We start from the raw sequence: 16251 nt of genomic DNA, 5'->3' as shown, positions 1-16251 counted from the left end.
GCAACTAACTTCAGCACTTTTATTATCTTAAGAATCAGATTAATACAATGAAAAAGAAACCTACGGGGGAATCTTGGGGGAACACAACTAAAACTTTAAGTAAACATAATGAAGTTTTACAAAAAAATAACAAACATATAGGTTAACTAAAACATTAATTTCACAAGAATTACAACACAAGTTAGTTTTTATTATTTTCAAAAGATAAAATAAAAACCTTTAACTTCAAAATCCATTGAAAATAATTTAATTTTGTAGACTACAGCAATTGCAAGACCGTTTTGAAGTGCACTTTTGCTTTGAATTATTCTTCCAGCGTTCAGCTGCGCTTTGCAAATGAATATTTGCTCATGCTTTCAATTTTATTTTTAAAAAGTCCCGTTATATTTCCAGTAAAAACCGGTTTGCCATTAAAAAGATTGGATATTTAAGACACAATTTTTTTGCATTTTGTCTAAATATTTTGTGATCGTTTTATTTATTTTTGGCCTATGGGCGGAACCACTGTGCTCTGTGGGCTGGTCCGATCGGGATAAAATTTGGAGTATTCGAGTTTAAGTTATTAAAATGGGCCCTACAAATACTTCAGGAGTGGCGCTATGGGGGAAACCTTTTGTTTCCCATCCGATTTCAAAGAATTTTATATTTTTGGAAAAATTCAAAAAATGTAATATTTTTGCTGTTTTTTTGGCGAAAAGGTGACTTAACTCTTTTTTAATTAAAAAATAAATTTCTTAAAGAATATATAAAAATTTTACTTTTTTCTGTAAGGTATCTTTACGGAGAACATTTTAGTATAAAAAACATGTAAAATTTTTCGAACATGTCGGCCCTACGCTCTTTGGAAATTGACCTATTATTTATCAAAATTTCAAATTTGGGCCACATGTTCAAAATACCAAAGCTGGGATCAGAAAACGAAAAGCAGCTTTAGAAACCCTGATGTGTTCCCTATTTATCCCTAAAGTATTTTCCCAGCCCCAAAGGAAATGTGGACGCTATAGGTAAAATTGTAAAAAATACCATTTTTGGGATTTTCGCTCCAATTTTTAGGAATTTCGGGATTCCCTTTGATCGTTTGACAAGTTGTTTTACAAGTTTTTATTTAGAATGAGAAACTTAAAAAATGCTTAAAATTTCATTTAGTTTCGTTAATAAATAAAGATTTTATTACATATTCATTGAGTTTCTAAAACTAAAATTTATATCAAAATTTTAATAGGATTGCAAATGTTAGGAACAATTTGATCCACATTTATTCCGAGCTATATTTTTTTGTTTAGATAAGTTAATTTTTGATCTTACAGTCAATATCTCAATTAGATTCAAAAAATATGTCACTTTAAAACTCCGTCCTTCAAAAATATTGCACCTTTTAATACTAAAAATTTAATTGGCTACGCCCAATTAAAAAATTTATATTCCGAGCGGTCCAGCCGTTTAGAAATGCCAGATTTATTTCCAAAAAATTGCAATTCTGCCCCACTTTGCGCTGGGGGAGAAAATACTAAAAATGGTGTTAATTAATTTTGTTGAATAACTTTCAGAATTTTCATACGATTTGAATACTTAAAACCACGTTTTGTTAAGAACTAAATTTTCTATATATATGTTGGTATAAATTTTTATAATTTTTCATATCAAAATAAGCAATGAAAAGCGACTAAAATCAAAAAAGCTGATAAATTTTGTTTTTCTTTTAGATATTCTTAACAAAAACAATACTTATAACTTAAAAATGTATCAAAAAATGCACGTCATTTCAAAGCGTAATCAGTTTTCTTTCCAAGCCCGTTAAAAAATTTAAAGTCGGTCAAAAACTGTCAAAGCTACAGGTCGATAAGTCGACAAACATCACTGAAAACGGTTTTTTCAGAATAACTTCAGAATTTGAGGGTGTTTCTGAAATTTTTAGAGACAATTTTTAGTGTACTCAGCAAGACCTATAAACGACGCTAGGCCGTTTTCCAAGTTTTTTTCCATCTTAACACCGTGTCATTAAACAGAATATACTGAAATTCTTATACATTTAAATATTTTTGTCATAAATTTTTTTCACTGAAAAATAAAATTTATAAAACTTAAAAAATAAATTTTTAAAACTATTTTTTTACCATAAAATTTTTTTCAATAAATTAAAAAAAAATTAAATAAAAAAAATTTTTAACATTTTTTTACTTAAAAATAATTCAAATTTATATTTTAAAGTATAATTTGGTGAAGGGTATATAAGATTATATAGCTCTTGTATATTGTAGGCCGTATTCATAATCAGTTTTTAAATTTATCAAAGGTTTATAAAACAAATTTTGTATAGAACAAAATATTTATATTTAAAAAATTAATAAAAAAAATATAACAAATTGGGCTAGATTTTTATTGTTTTAATGCAATGTGTACAATATTTACTCTACAATCTATGTTTAATAAATATAAACTTCTGGCAATATTAGGGTTAAGAAATAAATAATCAAATATTATCAGCCAATACTTAACAGCTGACGTCCATATGATTTATAAGTAAAAAGCTTATCTCTGACAAACTTGAGAGTGTGAATAAAATTAATGCTCTTTTCAAAAAAGCTCTTCATACAAGAACTTGCTGGAACATATGTTTGTACTCTTTGTTTTGAAGTGTCATAATATCTCGCGACAAAACAAAACAAGCAACAGCAAGTCGCAGCAGGTAAAAGCTTATTGCGAAGATGCCACATGGAAAAACACAAATATTATTATTAAAAGGCGATTTTAACTCAATAAAAATAAATATACTTTAAAAGCTGTTTGTTATTTAAGGTATGGGCTAAATATTTTAAATACTTATTTTTAGGTATATGAATATTTATATGTCTTTTTAAGAGTATGTTTTTTATTGACAAGAATATAAAATATTTTTAAATTCAAATAAACGCTTTAATTTCAAAGTTTTTTTCCTTTTAATTTCTGGCATCACTGAGTATAATATTTTTATCATCAGACTGTTCTCCGCATTTGTACTTTATAGTATACAAAATAATAAAAAAAAAGTAAGATTGTTGTGGTTTTTATATCAAAATCAAAGTTAATATAGTTTACGATTTAATACAAGTTAAACCTATTTTTTCCCCCGAAATTAGTGAGGCTTTTAATACAACTACGAAAAATGTCTTCGAGTGTGAATTTATCAGGTAAGATTATTTTAAAGTGTATCGCGTGTTGTTAGATTGTTGTATTTTTCGGTTTTCATTATTTATTTAGCATTACGTATGAAATATAGAGAAAAGAAAGATGCATTTCTGGAGGAGAATATAAAGGTTAAAGAACCTATTGCACAATTTAAAGAGTGGCTGGAAGAAGCGGTAAAGACAGAGGAAATTTTGGAACCAAATGCGGCTTGTTTGGCGACCGTGAATAGGTGAGAGAATAAAATTAATTTTCGGTTACACTCACAGTGATTTGAATAAGGAAATTAATTCAAACAAGTAAGAGAGCTATATTCGGCTGTGCCGAATCTTATATACCCTTCACCAAATTATACTTTAAAATATTTTTAGGTAAACAAAATTAATTTTTTTTTTAAATTGTTTTTCAAAATTTTTTTTTAATTTTTTTTAAAAAAAAGTTTTTTACAAATTTTTTTTTAAATTTTTTTTTGGAAAAAAAAATGTATGACAAAACAAATTTTTTGATGAAAAAAAAATTCGGGTTAAAAAATATTTTTCCCGATTTTGACCCATTGTAGGTTCAACTTACTATTATAGCCTTATATACATCGTTGCAATGGACTTTGAAATATCTATCATTAGATATCCATATTGTCTATATTAATGACTTAGTAATCCAGATATAGATCAAAAATAGGTCAGAAATCGAGGTTGTCCCGGTTTTTTGCTCATATCTCCGTTAGTTATGGACCGATTTTGCTGATTTTAAATAGCAAACTTCTCGAAAGTATGTCTGACAGAATTATTGAAGATTTGGATCCCAAAGATATCTGGGGTCTTCAGAAAATTGATTTCAACAGACAGACGGACATGGCTTAATCGACTCCGCTATCTATAAGGATATATTCTGGATCCTTGAAAAATGTAGAAATTACAAACGGAATGACAAACCTTCTCACGAATGTGAAGGTTATAAATATAGTTTTTATCAGAGCAACTAATTATATAAAACTGCATGTCTGCAATCAGTTTAAAAAAGTAGATTTATTATTGCATATTTTGTTATAAATGCATATTTTTGCATATTTTACTTATATTCATTATACTTACATTTAGCTATAGTATTATTATTAAATTTATTCAATCTTTCAATAAAATATTTACTTAATTCCAGCGATGGCTGCCCTTCAAATCGTTACGTTCTGCTCAAAGATGTCACCAACGAGGGCTTCACCTTCTTCACCAACTATGGCAGTCGCAAAGCCAACGATATTGCCAATAATACCAATGTAGCCATGACCCTATATTGGTGTCCCCTACGTAGATCGGTGCGTATTGAGGGTAAGGCGGAAAAAATTTCACGCGAAGATTCTTTAACATATTTCCATCAACGACCACGAGCTAGTCAAATTGGTGCCTTGGCTTCGGAACAAAGTACAAGAATACCATCCAGACAACATTTGGATGAGATTGAAAAGAAAATTAAACAAGAATTGGGAGATGACAAAGAGGTACCATTGCCCAATTGGGGTGGTTATTTAATAAGACCAAAGCGTGTTGAATTCTGGCAAGGACAAACAGATCGTTTGCATGATCGCATTGTGTTTAGGAAGGGAGATGATGTGGATAAGGTATTTAATAATAAATATTTTTTGCTTTCATAATCATATTTTGCTAATATTTGCAGGACATTGATAATACTTTAACACATGCTGGTGAAAATGGCTGGGTTTATGAACGTTTGGCGCCTTAAATATAAAGACAAATGGAATTATTTTTATAATATTGTTATTGTGGAATGGACAATACATCTGCGGAGATTATATTTGAATGCACATCTTACTATATAAAATATAACTGCTATATGTATAGAAAGATATTTTACAATTTGTTTTATATTTTTCTTAAATGTATTTATATCCCTTATTTAAATTTTGGTAATTATCTATTAGTAAAAAATTTTAAAATTGTTAAAAAAATGCTGTTGTAAATCAATTTTTTTTAATTAATATTTAAATATGTATGCAAGTAATTGTACACTTCTGTAATTAATGCTTTTTCAGCAAGACATAGCATTATGTGGCAAATGGATTAAGTATTATGTGGCAATTGTTAAGTATTGCAATATTTAAAATTTTTTAATTTTTTGCACTTTATTTAACTAAAATTGATATGAAAGTTTATAATTCTTTACTTGGTCTAAAATTGTATTCCGCAAACAAAAAATCAATTGTTGAAAAATTTGAGCCTAATCGGATAACGTTTATATTTTTTGTTTTGAAATTCAATTTAGATTAGTAAATGTATTTCATTTATCAATGTACGTTTAAACATAAAACCATAGGGTAATATAGAACAGAGAAGTAATTGTCAAAAACTTAAATTTGTTGCCAAAAACCTAACTCTTGCAACAAACTTCATGTTTGTCAATGTAATTTGTTATTGCATTTTTGTTTGACCAAACAGAGTGACTCGTCACTGTGTTCAAAACATAAACAATTTCTGACAATTATAATTTGATACCAAAAAAATATAATCTCAAATTTTACATATCGACGGCATATATACAAAACCCTCTATCTTTGATTTTGATGAAAATTACTTTTTGATGTTAAAATGTCCAGTAAAACAGTGCTCATCAATGGTGTGAATTTCATAACAAACTTATTTTGTTTTACTGTTTTATTTGCATTTTTGTTATTTCTCTATCTTGCAATACATATTTTCTTACTATTTTTTGCATGCTGAACATCGAAAAATAATATCGAAAGCCTGTTCTGAATTAAATTACCATGTAAATATTTTACCTTTTTGGTTTTTGAAAATATATGTCCATGGCATCTTATATATAAATAGGCCACGCGTTTTTTTGTGGTACACTTTTAAGTATGTTATTGTCCACCGATATTGATGAAACATATATGGTTTAAAAGGTTATTTTCTCTAGATATGCACAATATAATTTATTTTTAAAAAATTCTCTTCATAAAAGTGGTAAAAAGTGTTTTAAATTTGCTTAAAAACAACAACAACATGTTTATACACATCTAAATACATGTGTATTTGTACACAAACGTGAAAAATATGTTTGTGTATACTCAAAAGTAACTGTATATTTCCATTATTAGTGCTCGAATTTTGACCACCAAGCGATCCTAGTAAATATAAATGGTTAAATGTCATCATCATAGTTGTGGCTACCATAACCGTACACACAGAAAATAGATTGGTTGGAAAACGGTTCCCATTATAAAAATTTAATAATCTTAGACGAAATTTTATTGTGGTTATCAAAAAACTCTGAACTTAATAGATTTTCAGTAATAAGAATTATCTAAACATTATTGAAATTGAATTGAGGTTCCAACTACTGTTTCATAAGTTGGTATTATCAATTTGTGTCTGCAGACATTTATTTAGTCAATTCGGTAGGTACAACCTACATTAATTCAGTTTAAATTTGGTTCATATTCCAAATATTGGTGTTTGTAATTGAAAAATTCGGTTGTGATGTAAAAAACTTGAATTCGATGTTCCCAACTGATATAAAAATTGAATTGATAAATTGTTTGCTTGACATTCTTGAAAATAAATTAAAAAATTGTCTATGATAAAATCAATTGCATATGTAAAAAATACAATTAAAGGAAACTTTTAAAATTCTTAAGATTAGCCGTTGGATATGCTAGAGTAAGTTCAATATCTCAATGAGTCTGTACTATGTATGTAAATTGCATGGAGTAAATGCTCTATTGCAATTTATGTACTTATGTACATATTTATATTTACATATACATAGTATGTACATATATATGTATGTAACAATCATATTTCATAATTATATTTCTTATTTATTTATATTATCTTGTGACCAATATTACATAATGACTTTCCTCAAAAGCGTTGTAGAAGTTCTCCCGTCTTCTTTCATTACTGGTGGATCCATTTTGTATGTCTTGTAATCCAAAAAATGACCCGTAGAGTATCGATGTGGCCAACGGTTACCTTTTTGTACATAAATAAAGATGGGGACGAAGCCGCGCAACAAATCTCAACATTTTGAATGTATTTTTAATAGTTTGTATTTGTTTTCTATATTATTGTTTTACGATTTTCTTTTTGGTTAAATATTCATTGTATTTTCAATAAAAATAATAAAAAAAAAATGTCAAACAATTTTGAAAATAATTCACAATAGTCATATATATTTTTACCGAATCATTTTTAAAAACAGTGATGTCTACCGTATTTATTCAGTTATTGCAATCGAATTTGTCGATAGTACTTGCAACTGACAAAATTCGATTGGCGCCAAATTCGGTTGTGAACACGAATCAGTTTTCTCTGTGTAACCATTATTTATTTAATTTTCTATCCAATTTTGCTGTGGAAAATAATGAAGTTGTTGAACAGAAGTTCTTAGAGAAAGGTCATACGCAAATGGACTGCAATAGTGGATCAAAGTTTTTAATCCAGATATGCCGATGGCTTGAGCTTGACCATTTTAAAAGTACTTTTATATTATTTTGGAAATGAGAAATAAAAAACAGTGCAATTATATTTTTTTAAAAATTTATTAAAAAAGTGGTTTTTTAAGTCGTCCTATATATAGGACATTGGGGTCACAACAACAAAACTAAAACGCAATAATGAAAGGTTCATGCATATAACAAACAAACTACTCTTCATAAATATAAGTTCCAAAAAATATAGTATTTATTATTCAATTAATCGGGTCTCTGGTTTAATCGGTTAATAGAGCAAATAATTAATCGAGGTTTAGATTTAACCGAATAATTTCTATTTTCATTTTAAATTGAAAATACAACAACGAATTTTGTGTACAAAACCATAAAAACAGCGAATAAGGTATTTGAGATAATTTTTGTAAACATATCGCCTATTTGCTACAACAACGTCATAACTCAAAATCCGTGTTTTATGAACTGAGTAATACAAAATATGCGCTGTTCTATAATCTTTCATATAGTTTTCAAAAAAAGTCAATTATTTTTTTGTGTGAGAGTGTTTTTTTTGTTATAAACATCAAATTTAAAATTCATGTTTTCTCATATTTTTCATAAGTAATAATTTGGGTTAAATACAGATTAGAAAGATATTAACATCTACTATTTATATTTCTGAAATCGCATCATTTGTTGAAAATTTATTTAAGAAATAGTAAAATGGCATAAAATATTCAAAGACGTTTTTCTCGAAACGACTTTTTTTTTAATTATGACGTTGTTGCAGCAAATGAGCGATATGTGAGTTTTTTAGGGTTTTAGTGAGATCTTCTGAGATAATCTTTTATAAAAAGATTATAATTTAAAAGATTTTTTTCTTCAGATTTAATAAAACTTTTCTTGGAAAAAAACTCTCTCGCTGATTTATATGTTGGAGGAATCAAAAGCATGATAAAGAATATTCCTTTTTGGATTTTTTTAGATTTTGATTAATTTAATAGTTTCGTTTAGTTATGATAAAAGACTCAATTCCAAAAAAAGTTTGGTCTATACATGTAAATATAAAGTTTCAAAGACATGTAAATTAAATATGTCAGTTTTCATACTCACTAATCATGTTTATTGGATTTTCAAAAAATATCTAATTTTAATTTGAAATTTGTATTTGAATTGAAACGGAAAAATAAATATAAAAAACATTTTTAAAGTGCAAAAAATAGGAATTTCGGTTAATCGGCACAAATTTATCGGTTTATTTGTTATTTGAAAATCGGCAATTTCAAATTATTCGATGTAATATATAAAATATTACGTTCCATGACTGAATATGGGCATTATGAAAATATCACAAATTAAAAATTCTATAACTCAAAAATAGTAGCAAAAAATAATGCGATCACATAATCTCCCATGAGGTATTGGTGAGTACTAAGTATCTGAACAATAAAAATGACGTATACTGTAAACAAGAACTACATGTACTACATGTAGTACAGTCGGCATATCTGGGTTAATTTTTGGTCGAATGGAGCATTATACTAACTGAGAAAAATGTTGTAAGTTAATGTCTGAGAGAATTCTTATTGTCAGAAATATATTGTGGATTTTTATGAGGATAATTTTCTTGGATGATATTAACCCTCTAGCTGCTCTCTTTAGGGGTCAATTTGACCCTTTCTTCGACAAAATCAAAAAAAGTCCTATATAAAATTTGTATATGATTCGAAAAGAGAACTTTATGCAAAAGCGTGTACAGTAATACGTGGCTTACTTAAGTTAGTCGCCCCCAGACCTATCGAAACTTTTCCAATTTAAAAAAAAAAAAATATATTTTTGTTCCTTGAAAATCCCTATATTATAATTTTTTAGTTTCTAAGGTAAATGCAGTCCGAAAAATTCATAAGATTATTTCATATCACTAAACTATTAATCCTGAAGTCCCAGGTTTTTCACCACTACCAACTACTTATACAAAAATCGTATACTTGTTCATCAGGAGCTCCACAAACTTTGCTTCCTTTTAACATTTTTTTATACATTCTATGCAAAATGTGTTTTGGAAAAAAAGTAAAAAATACGGCCATTTTTTTATGTTCCAAATTTGGATGCGTGTAACTACTTATAGGGATGAGATAACTGTTAGCAAGTTGTTTTTATTGTATTCGAAATTTTATCACAAATATAGATGATATTAAACTCCGCAGGCCTGCCATATCTAAAAAACCAAAAAAAAAAAACAGAATTAAAAATATATAAATAAATCTAAATATCTCTTGAACTAAGAGAGATAACTTAAATATGTATGCATGTTTTTTGTAGATCTCAAGGACTATTCAGATTTTATATTTCAGCTCATTCGGATCATACTCGGATTTTTGGAGATGTTTTTAAAAAATGTGAGACCCGAGATAGCGTCTAATTTTGCTAATTAAGCGTAAAAGGCTTTACTTAAAACATTTGCATCTTTGGTGAACCCCACTGAAATTTTCCGGTACAAATTTTCGTAGAATATCTTAATTCTTAAATGTAATTTTTGTTTTTTTTTGATTTTCTCGAAAAAGGGTCAAATTAAACCCTAAAGAGAGGAGATAGACGACTAAGATCTATCACAAAAATTATCTCAATAAAATTCCACAATATAACTCTGACAATAAGAATTCTCTCAGATATTAACTTACATTTTTTTCAGTTAATATAATACTACCTTCGATCAAAAAATTAAAAAAAAATTTAGACCAGCTCGACTATAAGTTTATTCTACAAAAATTATCTACCCAACACCTTTCAAATTTTACAGGAGAAGGGTCGCTATTCTGTTTCAAAAATGCTGTTGGACAATGTAATTACATTAGACCAGAACAAGCAAAGAACGATCCTACTGTGTCTAATTTAAGATCTCTATTATATCGAGCCCTTAGCGCCAAATTATCGTAAGCGACAAAACCCAAATTTTACAGGAGAAGGTTTTTTCGATTATTTTGAAATTTATCCATAGAATTAAAAATTTTATGATGCAATATATATTATAATTTCGTTCAAGCTATTTGTCTATTTTTCAAAAATATTTATAACTTTTGACAATTAAAAATTCATGGAATACTTTATTGAAAAATATGACAAAAAATATATTTTATTGAATTTTTGCATAGATAAAAATTTTTCGAATTGAAATAAAATATTTATTTATCATTAGTTTTTAATGAAATTTCACAGTTATGTAAAATTTTCTATTCAAAATGGAAAAATAAAAACGAATTTTGAAATTTATTATCAGCAATCCCGCAATTCCCAAAAAAGTGCTGAAAAATCCCAAAAATGAAAATTTTTAGTTTTTTTGGCTATAATATCCATACCAGGGTCGGAGTTATCGGAATCCTTTACAAAATAATTGAAAGCATATTGGGCCATCTAAAATTGGTTATTGTTGTTTGATATCGAATATGCGATTTGAGAATTTTTGCACTAAATTTTAATTTTACATAAAAAAAATAGGAGTTTTTTGAATGGACCTGGTCCCCTCGGTAACAAAAATTTTTAATTTTTTTTTTTCATTTAAAATATTTTATGAAAACTTAGCTTTCAGAAAGTATAAATTCCTTATGCATCCTCTTTTTTGCGATAACTTAAAAAGAAAAGAAGTTCTTTTTTCCCAAAAAATTAGCGAAAAATCGGCATTTCAAAATTTTTTAAATTCAAATGCATATAACTTTGGACTTAGTCATTATTTTTAAACAGTTCTTTTCTTATTTGACACATACGTATGTTGTTAATCCAATGAAGGAAAACTGGAGAGTAATAAGTAAAATATTTGGATACGCTGTTATCAAAAATTTGGAGTAGGTTGGCTAAAAATGTTGAAAATTTAATTTTAAAATGTGAATATCTCTAAAGCTATAAGAGACAATTGATAGCTACGACTAGGTCTTTTCGATGAACAGATTTTATGTGTGTAATTTTTTTGAAATCGGAACACAAACGAAGAAATACGATAATTTTAAAAATGTAATATAACCGAGGTGTCCTACTGGTCGCGGCCCTGGTGGGCCCATGAGGTCCACGTTCAGAGCTTAAACTCGAGAACACTTCTTCTTTGCGCATGTAAAATTTCATTCAAACCAATCTAAACATTTAGAAGTTACAGATTTATTGCCCTCTTTTTTTTCAATACCACTATGTGTCGCTTACGATAAAATTCGTTTACTGTAAAATGTAAACTTTGAGTTACGATAAAATCTTACCCCCTATAATTTTGAAGTTATTAACAATTTTGATATTCTGAGAACGCTAAAACATCAGTCGGTCCATAAAATTTTAATTTTTGCAATAAAATTTTTTTTTTGAAAATGTCGCTTACGATAACTTGGCGCTAAGGGCTCGATATCTTCCAGGTGGTATCGTAAAATATAAATTAAATTTTGATACAGATCACATTGATCTGCCTGTTCGATTAAACTTTATACAGGACATATAATTTATTTGTATTCAAAATCAAAACCCTCTATCTGATCATTTTCATACATACATGTTTAGCAGAAAGCCGGGTGAAGGGGGAAATGGCTGGATAATAATATATGTATATTGAGGAAAAAATAGGAATTTCGGGGAAATAGGAAAATCAAAAATTCAACAATACACATTGAAGCAAAATCCTTTATCATAAAGTCCGCAATAATACAAAATTTTAAAAACCAATTATACTCAGTAGTTGCTTTAAAAATATTGTAGAATATTCTGGCCCTCCAGAAAAGTTTTGTTTTTTAAGATATTTTTTAAAGAAATTAAAAAAAAATGTTCGATTCTACCTATTATAGGTGAAACTGTTATTATTAGAAATTTAGCGGAAATCTAGTTTTTGCTCACACATTTTTTAAAATTATTACTTTAAAATATATTATTTCCTAATTTTTAATTTCAGATTGTTTCTTAACATCAAATAAGCAGAATCTCTTTCTGAGTCGACTAAACGATGTCCGTCCGTCTGGCTGGTTGTTTGGCTGACTGTCCATGTAAACCTTGTGCGCAAACTACAAGTCGCAATTTTGAAAATATTTCCATAAAATTTGGCATATACAATTTTTTCGGCCTATTGAATCAGATACGGAATTCATGTCAACTAATTTGATGATGATCGGACATAATTAGTAGGGTATTCAATGATCGTTGTGATTAACCGTAACGATCGTTCGATTAACCGAATAATTTCTTAATAATTAATTAATTTAAAATTACCATTTACGAATAATGAATAATTCGAAAAATTTTATATAGAATAATCGAATAAAACTTTTGAAATCAATGTCTTCGGATCAGGATGAAATTTGCACCAAGGTTAGTTCTATTGGATAGTAATTCAGACACAAGATCGGTCCAGAACTCTCTGAGTTAGAGGGGGTCAAAATTTTACATTTTGTCCAAGCAGGTGTTTTTTCTTATCCATGTAACTTATTACCTATTGTTTCTAGCAAAATGCGTCCCAAATAGTTTTTATATATGGGGAATTTCACGTCAAGTGAACCAACTTTTGAAATCGATGTCTTCCGATCGCGATGAAATTTGCACCAATGTTAGTTCTATTGGATAGTAATTCGGACACCATTTTTCAACAAGATCGGTCAAGAACTCTCTGAGTTATAGGAGGTCAAAATTTGACATTTTGGCCAAACAGGTGTTTTTTTTATCCATATAACTTATTACCTATTGTTCTTAGCAAAATGTGTCCCAAATAGTTTAGATAGCTATTTATGCAATCTTTCGAAAAAAAAATTAAAAAAATTTAATAAAATATTTTTGATTTTTTTTTTTTAAATCAAAAATATTTTTGACTTTTTTTTCAAAATGGGCCCTTTTTATTTTTTTTAAGAAAGCTTAGGTCTTTTCCTAAGCGACCTATATGGTCGCTTAGTGGGATGCGATTGGGATATCTATCAAAAAAAATATTTTGTAACTCAAGATTTAAAATTTTTGAATTTTTTTGCAAAATCAAAAACTTTGTTGACTTTTTTTAAAAAAATGGACCCATTTTTTAATTTTTTTTTTTGCTCAGAAGAAAGCTTCTGTGTTTTCCTTTAACACCCTTTTTGTCGCTTAGTGGGATGCGAGTGGGATATCTATAAAAAATGTTTTGTAACTCAAGACATACAATTTTTTACTTTTTTTTTGAAAAATCAAAAACCTTTTTGACTTTTTTTTCCAAAATGGACTCTTTTGTTTTGTAACTCAAGACAAATTAAATTGATTTTTTTCATATTTGTGTGTAAGTGTTTCTAAAACCTTAAAAATAAAAACCACAACAACTGACCGATAATAGCCACTGGAGGGGTGCAATATGAGGCCGACCGCTATTAATTTTCCACCCCCAAAATTTGTCTGAGTTTTGTATCTTGCGGCTTTTTTAGTCAATCCTAGAGGTAGTTTTCAGCGCACGTGATTTTCATTGTTAAAATATCAGGTGCCCCAGAAACAAATTTTTGGAATCAAGTGGAAATATTTGATGGCCCTTCTCCGAAGTACCAGTTTATTTATTATTTTATGACATTTGACTTTAAGAAGTGGGTGGAGAGGTAGAAGGTGACAGGTAGCATTTGGTTAAACTAGGTACTTTAGTATGTAAGCCCTTCTTGACCCTAATAAAAGATTTTAGACTCATTCATTAAAACGTACTACCTATATGATCTTAAAAAACTATTTATTGTCATTCTGAAGACATACGGAAATCAGTTTTTTTAGAAACAGCGTTAAAGTTAAGACGTGTGTTATTTACATAAATACTTACAAAATTCAAAATGGCTAAGGTTGAAAATGAAATTTATTCGTCTTTTTGTTTTAACCCCTTTAACAAAATGAAGCACAGATCATCAGATATGCGAAATATTTCCGACGGCTTATTAAAAAAATTCCCTACGCTGTCAAAACGATTGAAAATTTGTGGATCATGCAGGAAAGAGCTCGGAAAGTTGAACGAATTACCGAATTTGAATAGTAATGAGTAGGGGGCGGATTTATATGCAAATGCATGTTTTTTCTCGAACGTCCAAATACAATGTAGACCAATTATCTATCCGAATCGCACATTTTGCTGCAAAATGGCATCGATTTGTTAGTGCATATTTTTGCATATTTTATTGATAATGCATATTTTGTTATATTTTACTTGAAAATGCATATTTATATGCATATTATGCCAATTTTTAATAAAAATATAATTCTTTGTTATTAATGGGCAATACATTATTTCGACAACAATTTTTTTTGTGGAATTTATTATAGAAATAGCAGTAGATAACATTTACTAACTAACTTCTTTCGACATCGAAAACTGGCATTAAGTTCTTCATTTCTTTAACAGTAATTGAAAATTATCATTTCAAAACATTTTTCTTCAAAAAAGTTTAGTTTTTTTAAGTATCAAAAATTCATTAAATGTATCGAAAAACATTAATATTTGTTTTAATTGCAAATTCGATTTATAAGAGATTTCGTTATCGAAAGATTCACATACACAGTTACCGCTCCTGACAGTCATTTCTACGAGACTGTCGTAAACTAGTGATTTTGGATAACTTAGAGACACTATAGATTACATAGAGACACTTAAGTGATAATTGTCTTTATGCTAGATTCCATGGGATGTATAAAGTAACCAATTGACTTCTCTCTGCATTACAAATAGCATGACAAATGACCCAAAATATATAAATTGGAGTCAGCCAAGTGATCAGATATTATTTCCCTCTATAAGGGATACATTTACTAATTGCTTAATTGCTTGGTTATTATGAGATATAAATTAAGAAGCTATACAGATTATGGCTTTAAACAAGTATTCATACCAAGATATTACAATTAATATATAGTCCATCGTTTTTTCAGAAGAAAAATTATTTTAAAAATAGTTTTAGAACTTTAATTGTTTAATTCCTGGTATAATTTAAAGAGTTCTAACTGCTGGCAACAGTGTTGTGTATTTTTTTGGACATTTCGAATTCCATACTTAATTATTTTATGTTTCTGCACAAAAATATAAGTGCATATTTTTTAAATTTTTGGGTCATATTTTGATTTTTTTGAAGCATATTTTAGGCGCATATTTTCCAATAATAAATGCATGAAAATCCGCCCCCTAGTAATGAGCTTTGCGTTGAAGTTATTCCAGATGAAGACAAAAGTAATTCCGAGAATGAAGACAGAATGATGGTTATTCTAACTTTTCAAATTCAACGAATGAGTGTCGAAACCAATACCATAAGGATGCAGTAGAAAATGTTAAATTGATGTTGAAGGAAATCAACTTAAATTACTTAAAAGATGATTCATCAGAAGATTTACATCATTACCGCGATTGCCTTAAATTGACTATGTGCCCTAATGCTACAACTTATTGCCACTTAGGTGAATGTTCGAATTGCCCGGAAACCACATCCATCAAAAAAAATTTAATCAACTCTTTTGATCGAGAATGTATTGAGGAGTTAAAATTTGAATCTTGGCTTCAGACTGAAAGATGCACACTGAAAACCATAATTTTAAATGTGGATGATTTTGTGGAAGAACTGTGTAGAGGATTGCTAAATTTGAGAACCCATGACTTTTTAGTCAAAGAGCAGTGGTCATTCTTCAAGGACTTGAAAACACATTTGAAGTCT

The 16251-nt window shown here is 28.3% G+C and overlaps 1 protein-coding gene across 1 annotated transcript; it reads left to right on the top strand.

The window, feature by feature from the left end:
• Positions 1 to 3007: 3007 nt before the first annotated feature.
• Positions 3008 to 5191, top strand: sgll (sugarlethal). Its single transcript, XM_065498276.1, has 4 exons — positions 3008 to 3167; positions 3238 to 3394; positions 4318 to 4774; positions 4831 to 5191. Exons 1-4 carry the CDS (start codon positions 3143 to 3145, stop codon positions 4894 to 4896), a joined length of 705 nt encoding a protein of 234 aa, XP_065354348.1. The 5' UTR covers positions 3008 to 3142; the 3' UTR covers positions 4897 to 5191.
• Positions 5192 to 16251: the final 11060 nt, after the last annotated feature.

Source organism: Calliphora vicina, chromosome 1 (genome assembly GCF_958450345.1).
Source record: "Calliphora vicina chromosome 1, idCalVici1.1, whole genome shotgun sequence".
NCBI classification, from domain to species: domain Eukaryota; kingdom Metazoa; phylum Arthropoda; class Insecta; order Diptera; family Calliphoridae; genus Calliphora; species Calliphora vicina.
Note: the sequence above shows the minus strand (reverse complement) of the source record. Positions and strands in the feature narration are given on the sequence as shown.

Coding starts and splice junctions, on each gene's coding strand:
- sgll (XM_065498276.1), top strand. CDS start 3,143: ATGTCTTCGAGTGTGAATTTATCAG. Junction 3,395..4,317: donor TGTTTGGCGACCGTGAATAG/GTGAGAGAATAA, acceptor ACTTAATTCCAG/CGATGGCTGCCCTTCAAATC. Junction 4,775..4,830: donor AGGGAGATGATGTGGATAAG/GTATTTAATAAT, acceptor TAATATTTGCAG/GACATTGATAATACTTTAAC.